This window comes from Vicugna pacos, chromosome 10 (assembly GCF_048564905.1).
Source record: "Vicugna pacos chromosome 10, VicPac4, whole genome shotgun sequence".
Taxonomy (NCBI): Eukaryota; Metazoa; Chordata; class Mammalia; order Artiodactyla; family Camelidae; genus Vicugna; species Vicugna pacos.
The window spans coordinates 32,549,924-32,562,861 of record NC_132996.1 but is presented as its reverse complement, the minus strand read 5'-3'; the positions used below and the strand labels follow the sequence as shown (position 1 = coordinate 32,562,861).

The 12,938-nt window shown below is 45.6% G+C and overlaps 1 protein-coding gene across 7 annotated transcripts in view; it reads left to right on the top strand.

The window, feature by feature from the left end:
• SCUBE2 (signal peptide, CUB domain and EGF like domain containing 2) overlaps positions 1–6,177 on the top strand; it is a 61,650-nt gene extending 55,473 nt beyond the window's left edge. For all 7 annotated transcript variants that reach the window (XM_072969475.1, XM_072969473.1, XM_072969474.1 and 4 more), the window contains 2 exons: positions 1,376–1,455; positions 2,260–6,177. In XM_072969475.1, coding sequence (XP_072825576.1) covers positions 1,376–1,455; positions 2,260–2,412 — 233 coding nt within the window. In that variant the 3' untranslated portion in view covers positions 2,413–6,177. The remainder of the gene's footprint in view (positions 1–1,375; positions 1,456–2,259) is intronic.
• Positions 6,178–12,938: the final 6,761 nt, after the last annotated feature.

The window sequence follows — 12,938 nt, the reverse complement described above, 5'->3', positions numbered from 1 at the left end:
TGCTTTTCTCATGATGGTTGGAGCAAGTGAGGAGACACAGTAGTTCTTAAAAGCAGAGGGAATCTTAAAAGATGGCAGTCTGGAAGCATTTGGCGTAGTGGCAAAGAGCTCTCCAGCACAGCAGCGGGCATGGTGCTGTGAACTCCCTAATGGTGAACTCCCAACATCAGAGGGAGCTACGGATTTGAGGTGGAGACTGCAGCAGAGGAATTCAAGATTAAAGAAAACGTGCCCTTACTCATATGTGACATATTTTATGTTCACTAAAATAAAAGGATCAGAAGAGACCACATGAATAGGGTACCAGAGATATTGTACATGCGTGAAATTAGTGATTGTATTATCCTATGAATTTCCATCTACCCTTCCTTGACTAGGAGAAACATTTTCAAGAACTCCTCCCACACAGTTCCAATGATGTTCTTATGATTTGTTTGGTTTTGTTGCACATGATATACATACAAAGAGGCATTATTTTCTGCCTGGCATTTGAAAAATATTGTGTTTTGTATATGCTTGATTTGAATTATGATTGTAAGAAACAGGCTAAACCTTGAAATGCTACTGATAACATCAAGGAATATGTGGACCAAGAGTTGACCTTTGGGACATAGCAACATGGAGATCACTGGTGAACCCAACAAGAGTTTTGCAGGAATGGTGGGGACCAGGGTTGGTGGGACTGGGTTTGAGAGAGAAAAGAAAAGAATTAGAGACAGTGAGTGTTGACACTTCTTTCAAGGAGTTTTGCTACAAAGGGGAACAGAGACGTGGATGGAAGCTGGAGGTAGAAGTAAGGTCAAGAGAGGGTCTTTTTTTTTTTTTTAACCATCTTTATTGTGGTATGATTCCTGTACAGTAAACTACACGTATTTCAGATGTACAATTTGATGAATTTTGGTAACAGTATACACCTATGAAACCATCACACAATCAAGATGGCTAACATTTCCATCATTCAGAGAGGGTCTTTTTAATTGGAGACATAACAGCATGTTTGCATGCTGATGGGAAAGATGCAGAGAGAGAACATGTTCATTGTAGGAAAGGAAGGACAGTGGGACAGGGACAGTGCGCTTGATCTGGTGAGAGAAGATAGAGGGTAAGCAAAATGGAGGGATGGGCCTTGGCTGCACAGAGGGCTCGTCTGAGGGAAGAAGGAACAGGAAAGGTGGGTGCAGATGCCAGTGGGTGAGTGGAGGTGGTGGGGTTGTGGAAGTTCTCTCCTATTGCCTTCTTAGTACCAGAGGGGTCATTGTTCTCATGGCAGCTACAGAGGAGGCATTTCTCAGAACCTTATTTTAAAATGAAAGAAAGAGTGAGCTGACAAATAACTAAGCCATACAAATGCAAAATATGTCCTTTATGCAAACAGAGGACTACCAGGAACTCATTGAAGACATAGTTCGAGATGGCAGGCTCTACGCATCTGAGAACCATCAGGAAATACTTAAGGTGAGTATGTGCCTAAAATGGGCACAGTAGTCACCCAAAGGGCTCTCCAAGCACCACTGAGGAAGGATTTCCCGCTGCACCATATTGCTACCTTTCAGACAGTAAGCCTGCTCTGGGCTGAGGTCAGTTTTGTATCTTACCAGATTTTTTTTTTTTAAGTTCTAGTGGCAGTTTTTAGTGTTGTCAAGTAAAGTTGTATGTTTTTCATTTAGAAATATGTGGAGGAGCAGTGGGAAACTTGTTTATCATAAATCCAAGCCAGTGGCAAATAGTGTTTTCATGTTCATTCTCCAAATAGTTGAAGATTCTTGGCTTCTTGTTCATCCTTCAAGGCTGAAGTTCACCAAATTTTAGATACTTATAAGTATAAATAAACAGTTGCCACACCACAAACCCTATAAATATTCCCCAAATTCCAAAGTTGTCATCTGGTTTAGAAAAAAAATTTTTTATGTATCAAATTTTCTTTTATACAAGTAATATGTGCTTTTTGTAGATAATTAGGAAAAATAAAAATTGTAAAAAGATTAAAATCAGAGGCTGGGGATGGGTATAGCTCAATGGTAGAGCGCATGCTTAGCATGCATGAGGTCCTGGGTTCAGTCCCCAGTACCTCCATTAAATAATCAAACAAACTTAATTACCCTCCCTCCCAAAAAAATTTTCAAAAAAAAAAATCAGAGAAACAATTTTCACAAAGTGTTTTTCAGCTAATCAACCTATTGCCTAACCGTGAGATGTTATACTTCAATGTTGTAATGTTTAAATATTTTGGCCCAGTAACAAAAATTCTGTTCTTTTTAGGATAAGAAACTGATCAAGGCTCTGTTTGATGTCCTGGCCCACCCCCAGAACTATTTCAAGTACACAGCCCAGGAGTCCCGAGAAATGTTTCCAAGATCCTTCATCCGATTGCTACGTTCCAAAGTGTCCAGGTTTTTGAGGCCTTACAAATGAGTCTGCCCACGTGCCACTCGGCACAATGTTCGGCCCATGGGCTGGTGGGACACAGCCATCTGTTTCTGCAGCCAGCAGAGTCGGATAATGCTGCCTCTAGTAGCAGTGACTGGTTAGAGTTCAATTTTTATAGATAATACAGATATTTTGGTAAATGGAACTTGGTTTTTCTTTCCCAGCGTTGTGGATGTGGACTGAGAACGGCATTGAGTCTTACCCCTTCTGACTGCTGTGGGCAGATGTCTTGGATTCATCAAGTGCTGGCTGAGTGGGACTTCAGTCAGCGCAGGTGAGACTCACTTGTCCTTCTTGGTCCTCACTCCTCTTCCTGGAAGGGAGGCCCCAGAAGGGCTGCCTTGTCCGAAACGTCACCTTCTTCCAGCAGAGCCCTCTGTCAGGGAGCCCTCTGCAGTCAGATGCAGGCTCTGACCAGGCAGAGCAGGACAAGGGGAGGGAGAGCTATCCAGGTACCATCCACCTGCCCGAGACCTGGGAGGACTTGGTTTCTGCACAGCCTTCTCCAGGCTGTGTGACCTAAGTTTGATCCCAGCAGCTTGAGTTCTAAGCAGAGATCACTAAAAAAGACTTAAAGCAGAAAGAATTTGAAATCAGAAGATAGAAACTAAGCACTTCCACAGACATCCTCATGTAGACCTATTGATGGCCTTCCTTGTTCCAGTTTCCACCTCGTAGCAAGTGCACAGAGCTAGTCTTACACCCCCAGCTGTGCTTTCAGACACAACCTGGGCACCCCAGTAGGGCCTGGAGAGTTCAGATTGGATGTGATCTCCTTGATAGATGAGAATCATCTGTCATCATGAAAAGGAGACTTCACAAACCCTCAGTCCGTACCGCCAAGGGTCCTTTCTCACCATGGGCTTCCCCCTCCAGGGTGTCCCAGGTCCAGGTGGGACATGGGGCAGACCCGCTTCTCACGTTTGCCTTCCTTCCCCATCTCCAAGGTCAGAGACCGACCCGGCTCTGAAGGCACAAGCGCCACTGTTCAGGGTGGTCTCTCTCCCTGAGTGCTCACACCACTGCCAGAAGCAGCTACACAAATCCTGGCCTCTAAGTACCGCAGAACCCTCTCACTTTCAGGCAGCCCCATGGGCCCTCACAATCCTTTTCTCCCATAGGAACTTGATTTTTCAATATTATTGAATTTTTAAAAATTGAAATCCACAGGTGAATAAAAAAGTGAATAAAAAAGAACCCTATCAAACAAGCTGCCATTTCCCTAATGATTAGGCTGACCACACACAACCATAGTGTTTAATTTCAATAACAAACTAACTCTGTACACCATCAATTCCCTATGCCAAAGTACAAAAATAGGTTAACAAATATTTTTAAAGAAAACAAAGACTATCTCATTTATTGTTGAACTCACTTTTCACCTCAGTGGTTTTTTTTATAACCTATCTAATCAAATTTTTCTTCTTTATTTGGATGGTCCTAAACACCCATCTCAAGTTTTCCTTCAAAAATTTGAACGTCTTTATTTTAAAAAATAATCATTAATACAAGTACTTGGAATTTGTCATGCCAGAACTTGAACTACATTTCTGAGTCTGACCATAAGAGGAAAATTCAAATGTAATATAACATGAGTTAATGACCTGACTGATGTGGAAGTGAGGTGAGCAGAATTGCACCATCCTGTCCAAGCATGTTAGTAACTTTGTGTTTAAGACTGTCTGATTCTGTATCGCTGATTTCAGGAGAAGGCTAAGGCTGGCAGTACACTGGGGGTTGGAAGGAGGCTGCCTAAACCTGGTCTCTGTGAAGCATCCCTCAGGAGCCAGCCCATGCACGAGCCACTGAGGCCCTCCTGAATCTTCCTCTCTGTACCCATCAACCACTCTAAGAGGCTCTGTGGTCCTGTTGGAAGACTGGCTAGCAGGGGCTACTGTTGCTCCCTGCTAAAGCCTTATACATAATTATCCAACATCTGCTCTTTGCCAGGCACTATCCTAGGCCCTAGGGACACGCTGTGACAAGACAGACAAGGTCTTGTTATTTTAGAGCTTACATTTTAGAGGGAGGAGACAGACAATGAACATATCAACATGAAAAGTATCAGCTAGTAGTAAGTTAAGCTGAAAATTAAGTAAGCTGAAAATTCAGTAAGCTGAAAATTAAAATAGGTTAATGTAACAGACAACTGCATGGCTGCGTTAGGTTTGGGAATTGTGGAGGTCTCCCTGGGGAAATGATATTTCAACTGAAAAATAAATGGCAAGAAGAAACTAGCCTTGGGAAAATCAGGAGGAGGGACATTCCAGATCAAGGAAAGCCAAGTGCAAATGCTATCAGGCAAGAACAAGCATGTGTGTAGGTCACAGCCTAGTGCGAAGGCAAGTGGTACAAGATGAGGCCAGGAAACTGGACAGGGGCCAGAGCACATTGGGTTTTGGAATCCAGAATGGGGGCCTTGGGTTTAATTCTAAATATGTTGTGAAACTTTTGGAGGGGTTTAAACAGAAAAGTGGGATGATCTGATTTATGTTTTTAAAAGGTAGCTCTGAGTACTACATGAGAATAGATTTTAGAAAGTAGGCATTGGAGGCAGAGAGCAGTTAACAAACCAAGCAGCCATCCAGTGGGAGCTGAGGTTGTCTGGGCTGAGGTGCTAGTAGTGGAGAGGAGAGAATAGGAGGATTCTGGACTGTTTGGGGAGAGAGTCAGCAGAACTTGCTGCTGCCTAGATGGAAGAGGAAGGAAAAGACAGCAACTAAAGATGACCTCTAGTTGCCTGAGCAACTGGGAGATGGAGGATACTGCAGGGGGAGCAGGTTTGGGACATGCGACAATTTTAAAACTCATCTACAAATTCTTTGATGTTCCTCCCATGGAAACTTGGGGGTCTTTTACCCTTCCTAAATCTGGGATCTGTGACTGCTTAACCAATACACATAGCAGAAGTAACATTTGGGCCCAGGACTTCAGACACTGGCAATTTCCACTTCCTCTTCTTGGGAAACTCACTGGGACCTCAGTCACCATGCCTTGAGGAAGCCATAGCAGCTTGTGGAGAGGCCATGTGAACAGTTGAACCAAGGCCCCGCCAGCTCACAGCCCAGCTGACTCCCAGGTGACAGCAAAACTTGCCAGCTGAGTGAATGGGCTAACTTAGGTATGGATTCTCCAGCTGATGCTTCACCGAGCAGTCCTTGTTGATCCAAACCAAAATGACAGACTTCTGAGCAAAATCAATGATTGTTGTTGTTCTAAGTCACTAGGTTTTGAGTCACTTGGTTATTTCTTATGCACTAATAAGACATTGGAAAAGAAGAGAAGATCAAGAGTTCAGTTTTGGCCATTCTAAGTAGGAGATGACTATTAGATACCCAGATAATGAGTTCAAATAGGCAACAGATCCCAGGAGAGCTCAGGGCTGGAATATGAATTCTAATGTCACAGAATGAAGAATGAGATGGGTTGAGATCACCCGGGAAAAGTATGTAGGTAAAAGAAGACCAGGGAACTCTGAATTCTGGGGTCCCTGTGTGGCCACAGGGACAGAACTTCCAGGAGCTGCTGATTAAGTAAACAGGAAGAGGTCCGAGCTGAGCTTTGCATGCCCTCCACGAATGCGAGTTCCCGTGGGAGAACTCTGGGTGGGAGCGGAGCCTGCACACGGCCTGCCCTCCAGCTGTGCATATTGTTCTGGAGCCATTTACTGAAGTGCTGCTTTTATGGATTTAGCCACGTTTCCCCTGAGTTTCCAATGCTAATAAAAGAGTGCTTGCCTTTTCGCACAAACAGCTGATTATCTTCACTTTGGAAAATTGCTTCCTCTGAATCATTCTCTGAGCTGTTAAGTGTGTCGTCTGTAGGCACTGACTGGATTTAGGTTTGCAGGTGATTTTATAATTGTCATGTGGAAACTTGGGAAAGGCAGCGACTGCGCCACACAAAGCAAGGACTTGAGAACCTTTGCAGGAAGATGTAACAGGGCTGCTGACTGCGGCTGACCGCTGCAGCCGGTGGGCCTGGGTGCTGGGAAACCCAGGGCGCCCACACCAGGCCTAGCCTCCATCTCCTCCTCCGCTCAGACTAGATACCTCTGACTGGGGCTGTCAGTATCTCTGCTTCCTTTCACACAGCAGGATGGGGCCTGGGAGCCTTACCCACGTCTACATCACTCTTAGCCAGTGTTTAGGAGGCACGTGGATTAGGTAAGGCTGGAGTAAAGCGGCTCCTCACCAAGTCGCGGGAGCCCCGTTACCCATGACCTTCTTGCCAGGTAAGCCAACAGCTGCCTCTGAATCCAGATCCTGTGAATGGCCAGTAGGGCTCATCCATCCACAGGAAATTAGAAGCCTTGATGAGGCTTCCTCTCTGTAACATCTGCTCCAGGGGCTTGTGCACCCAGCTCAGGGGTGTCCTGAATATTTGTGGTACTCTGCTTCCCTCTCCCTTCAGGCAGTCCTGATCAGCCTGCAGGAGACCAACCTCAGGGGCCTAATGGCCCCGCAAGGCTGCTCCTGTGACTGACAGTCACAAAGACATAACCACTCAGCAGGGATCACTTTCCAGAGAGGACACTAGGATCAAAATAGATTTAGAAGGTGAAACCATTCTAATTCACAGGCAGGTTGCTGTCGCTGAATAAAAGAAATACAAATTAAACCCACCTATCGTGAACAATGATCATAACTCAACATTGCTTGGTTTTCAGAGTATCTCATTAGGGGAATGTGACTACAGGCCTTAGTGACTAATAATTCTTTGTTACATGTTTTCTCATTCATTCATTATATAACATGTTTGCTGAGGGCTTACAAAGTGCTTGGTATTGAGGAATTGGTGATACTGTAATGGGCAAAATGCTCACATGGAGTTTAGATTCTGGTGGGGGGAGACAGAAAATAAATAAACATAGAGTGTAAAGTCAAGGGTGATAACTGTTATAAATAAAATAGAAAAGGGTAAAAGGGTAGAGAATGAGGAGGTGGTGGGAAGAAGCTGGTACTTTAGATGGGGTGAGCACATCGCGGGAGCCATGAATCCAGGCCCCTCCCAGGGCACTGGCTCAGAAACCAAGCCTGGCAGGTCCTCTACGCCTCACCTCCACCCCCACACCCCCAAAAGAACTTGGCCTCTCATCTCAGGCCAGTTGTGAACGAGCCGTTTTGCAATTCCTAGGACAGGCGCCACCTAGTAGTTGTAAATGGAAAACACCTTGTTTCAGTCATCCCACTGCCGTTGGAGCTTAAATGCTCATAATTCAAGACAAAATGTTACTGATGGGATGCTGGGAGCTAGGGCTGTGGTTTGACAACTGAGGTCGTGTTGTTTCATACAGCTCTCAAGAATGTATCTTTTTAGATTTTTTCCTTCCCTCTGCCTGGCCTAATGCCTAATGACCAGGTGAGAAGTCATTGGTCATCAGGTCCTTTCAAACTATCCGCAATGCTCTGAATCATGTCTATGTCCAAACACACACACATACACACACACACACTCACACACACTCCCCACACATTCATTCATTCATCGTTCTGGTCTCGTCACCATGCTAGGCTGGATGCATATTGCTGAGATAAGAGGAATAAATATTTGAAAGAATGGGGAGGAACAATCACTCCCAAACTGTAATCTCATGTAATTTTTACCACACAAAGTTCCAAGATCTACCTCACCCCACTGACTTGACTGTCCTCTGATCCTGTATACTATCCTAGGACTGAAGGATAATTTTGGAATTTTCTGTCTTTCTCCTGTGTAGTGCAGAAAGCAAATAGAAACCTACCTCATATCTGAGTTCTGGTGCTGGCTTTGCCTTATTATACACACTTTGTGGTTGGAAAAAAAATTAATAGTTGCTGAGCAAGAAATGGAACCAATGACCCCGGGAGGACAGACCCAGCAATGTGTGACTGACATGGTCATGGCCAGCAGAAGAGCGTGGCAGTGAAGAGTGTGAGCTTGGGGTGGACCCTGGCCAGGTCTGCTGGGCTCAGTCCTCTGCAGTCTTGTGTGTAACTCACTGTGCGTGACCACAAACTGGTTGTCATTACATGGTGCCCATGTAGCTGCAGTATATGATGCCTGTTCATTGTATAAAACTGTGGACAAGACAGCAAGATACTAATGACGGGCAAAGCAAGAATATATGCCCAGAACCCCAAAGTTAGGTCCAGGTGGCTTGGCTTGAGAAAGGCAGATTTTAGCAGCCACATCGGGCATGAAAGCTGAAGTTTTGAATGATGTGGGTACAACTATAAGAGGCTTGGTGAACCCTCTCACTCAGGGCTTCCAACAAGGAACAGAGGGGACTCAAGCAGCATGACTTACCCAATATTCCCTCTCTCAGGACTCCTAATGTACTTTTCTGAGAATGTATTCTCTCTGTTTCCCTTAGTGAAAGATTTCTCTAAAGTTTATGTTTCATAATGCTTATTTTCTCCAAGACTCCCATTATATCCTCTGCAGTACCTGGATTTGTATCCCAGCACTGCCACTTAATGGCTGTGACCTTGCACAAGTTACTTAACCTCTCTGTGCCTCAGTTTCCTCATATGGTAAATAAAGATACAGTACTTTCTAGATAGGGTTATTGTGAGAATTAAAGGAGTCCACACCTGGAAAACTCTTTGAAAACTGACTGGAATGTAGTATGGGCTCAATAAATGTTAACTATCATCATTATCATTATTATCTTTCTTTCATTATTTGAGACAAGAGAAGTTAAATCCAAGATACATTATTAAAATGGGTTCACACTCTGCTAGCTTCTCCCATTTCACTGAAACAGAAAGTGGGATATGTTCTAGGAACAGAAGAGTTAGAGCTTGAAGTAGAAATGAAAGGCCACGATGCCTAACATGGGTTCTCTCATAAGATTTTCTGAGAACCCCTGTCCTCTCGAGCTGGGAAGCAGAAATGTGCTCTTCCAATCTCCTAAGATTCTCAGATCAGAAATAGCACCCATACACAGAGACCTGTCAATCCTTCATCTTTCCTTATTTCCAGGCCTCAGCCTCCGACGTGTGAGGATGGCACTACATCTCCTTGCTGAGCTCAGAATCACACATTCTCCAGAACTGCTCATCTCAGCTTGATGTTTCCAGCATGATGAAGTCCACCCTCTGACTCCAGGGAGGTAGTGTCCAGGGCTGTAGGCAAATAAGGCCAGTGAAGACACTCACTTTTGCAGAGTGTGAAATTGGGTTCCCAAAGTGAGTAATTTGCATGAGCTCTTGTGGTCAGTGGGACAGTCCGTGATGAGACATGAAGACACAGACCTGGCCGAGGTGAGTCTGACCATCATGCAGCATGTGCCTCAGAGAGCACAGAACTCAAAATAATCACAATGACTTATCTCCCCAGGCAGGGCAGAGCTGGGTTAAAATAGGTCAGAGCGAATTCTGTGTGTGTGTGTGTGTGTGTGTGTGTGTGTGTGTGTGTGTGTGTGTGTGTGTGTGTGTGTGTGTGTGTGTGTGTCTCTGTGTGTGGTATGCAAGTGTCTGTACGCCTGATCACCTACACATTCCATAGGGCCCTTGGCCTCTCTGCTGCCAATGCCCCCAGGCCCAGGGCTTGCCCAGTGAGGGCCACTGACCCGTCACTGTCCCACCCAAGCAGCATACTTAGTTACTTTAAGGGGAAGGCGGTGGAGGCCCCCGTGCTCCTGAGGTAGACAGAGGTAACCAGTGTGCGCTGAGTTGAGGCCTTCTCACCTCCAGCTGGGTGTGACAGAAAGAGATATGAAGCCGACCCACCACGCTGAGACTGGGCTGCATTCTGAGAAGCTTGCTGTCTCCCAAGATGTATTTCCAGATGAAAGAGATCTTGCCTGGCCTCTGGAGGGCCGCTCTTTCTCCGGGTTCTCTACCTTTGTTGTACAGAGGAAGGAAAGAAGACTAGGACTCATATTTCTTGAGGGTTCACTTTGTGCCAGGCCCTGTGCTTTACATATTACCTTATTTAAACCACACAGAGCCCCGCCAGATGGATGATAAACTGAGCTCAGAGAGCTGTGGTAACTTGGCCAAGGTCCCACAGCAAGCAAGGGGCAGAGCAGGGGTTCAAAGCCAAGCCTCTTTCTACCAAGTGCTCTTGCTTGAGATACTGAGATTTCCCCCACATCTTTCTCTCCTCTTTTGCTGTCTGATTTGAGGTCACAGCCTGTCCTCATCTCAGGAAATGAAACAAAATCACTGCTGACAGGAATGGATCCAAAAGACCCAGCCAACTTTGGAAAACACCAGCGGGGCTGCCGCCAGCCTCGTTTTATGAGGCTATGGTGAAGGAAGAAGACAGAAATAACTCTTGTCTTTGCAATAACCTGCCAAAGTAGACACAGTCTTCAGGGCTGAGTGCCAACCTGTGGGCACCGTGTAGCCAGAAATCCTGGCATACATATAACACCTGCAGTGGACAGCTGTTTGAAGAATCTTTCTGCCAGAAGGATTAAGGGTGGTGGGGAGGGCACCAGAGGAGGAAGGGGACTCGGCATCTACAAGGATAGGGGTGGTGAGTGAAGGAGATCAGGGCACTGGCCATTACTTCCAGGGTGTGCCCAAGAGAAAAATCAGAGCAAAATATGCATGGGTGGGAAGGGAAGGGGGATAAAAATTCCTTGGTTGTCCTCCCTTTCTCCTCTGCTCTTCTCATCCACTTTTCTGGCTTCACATCCCAGCCTTCATCCCGTAGACCATTCTCAAAGATCTCCCTGTTACCTGAAGACCCAAAGGAGAGTTTCTAGGCGAACAGATTATAAGCCTAGACCCTCTGACAGCCATCAGACTAGAGCCTGCTACAGTGGCATCAACTCAGAGCTGAGACACAGTGATAATGTAGTTTGAGCCCCTGGATCCAGCCACAAAAGAAACCCCTGTACTTTTAAAAGTTAAGGGGACCAAAAACGTTTTCTTTTTTTTAAAAAAATTGAAGTATAGCTGATTTACAATATTGTGTTAGTTTCAGGAACAAAAAGTTTTCATTTTAGCTTAAGAAATTTTCAGCTGGGTTCCCTGTCACTTATAATAAGAACAACATGATAAAATCCTAACTGAAACAGCATCAACTTGTCTAGTATAATTTTCAAAGACAGATCATCTATAACAGCCAAGACAGGATGTAAAGCACTTTAGAACAGAGCCACCTGACATGGTAAATTCAGAATCCAGAGGCACCAGGAAGAGGAAAAGAGGGGGCCAGCTCTTGCCCCAGGAGGCTTTGGTTCCAGGGAAAGATGCTCATGTGTGGAGTTCTGTAGGGAGGCTTGGAGAAAGCATGGGGCAGGCCCCATTCTGAGGCTCGGCACCCATAGGTTTTCCTGAGACTGTTCCAGGTAATGATGGTAGCTACCTTCTGCTGAGCCCTTTCTATGTGCCACAATGTGCTATGTGTATTATTATTTCATTTAATCCTTGAAGCAGCCTGAGCGGTAGATATAATACTAGCATCATTTTCTAGATGAGCTGAAACTAGAGTGATGAAGTAACTTACTTGTCACATAGCTAGTAAGGAGCAGAGCAGGGATTCATACCTAACATATTTGACTCCAAAACCTGTGCTTTTAACACCTGTACTATACTTCTTCAAAGATAGGTGAATGGGGCAGGAGAGGTTGGCTATGTGGAGAATTAATAATTATCTTTTCTTTTGGTACAGCCTTCCAGAGTTTACAAAGCCCAATTTCATCTGCAGTCTCACTACGTCCATTTTACAGATGTGGAAACTGAGGCTTAGAGGTAGGAAGTGATTTGCTCAGTCATTTGGGCAAACTGGATAAACTACCCAGAGCTCTGTGGTCTGCAGAAACTCATAGAGTGTGTGCAGGGGGTGGGGTTGGCCTCACCATATTGACACAGGCTTAAAAGCAGTGAAGGGATCAGTCTGGCTGAGGAAGATCTCTGAGAGATGAGGGAACCAATCCATGTTGTGGCCACAGATTCAACTGCAGAACACAAATCCCACTATAATAAAGAGCTCTGCATTCACAAAAAGATTCCCAGCTCCAGCCAAGGCCCCATTTATTTTTCAGTAACACTTGATATGGACAAATTCCAGGTCAGCCAGAGACATTTAACTTCTGGTGTTCTGAGTGGGGGTGGGGGAATCTAGCTATGAAAGGAGCCCCTTTCTTCTGTCCGGCCATCCTCAGTAAAAAGGCTGCCTGAGGATGGGGAGTCCGAATCTGCCTGCTTGGCTTCCTCTTAGGGGGAAAGTAGCTGTCCTGGCCATAGCCCCAGGGGCCCTCACTGTTGGACCTGTCCTGATGCTTTGCTGAGCTTAGAGGCACCTGTTCTAGAGAAAAGGCAAAGCTCTCTTTCACTGTTCCCTGGGCAACTCTCACCTGGAGGAGTGACCAGGCAAGGATCCAGGTAACAGGACAGAAGGGGCCAGAGCTGCCACTGCTGGAAGTGTGCTAGGGGACTGGAAGGTGAGCTGCAATCCCACCCCCCGTCCTGGCCCCTCCAGGAGACCCTGCCTCCAATGTGTTTTAGGGGAAAGGGAATCCCACCCTGGGTCTTCCTTGAAGCCACGTAAGCAGCCTTCTGACCTTCTGG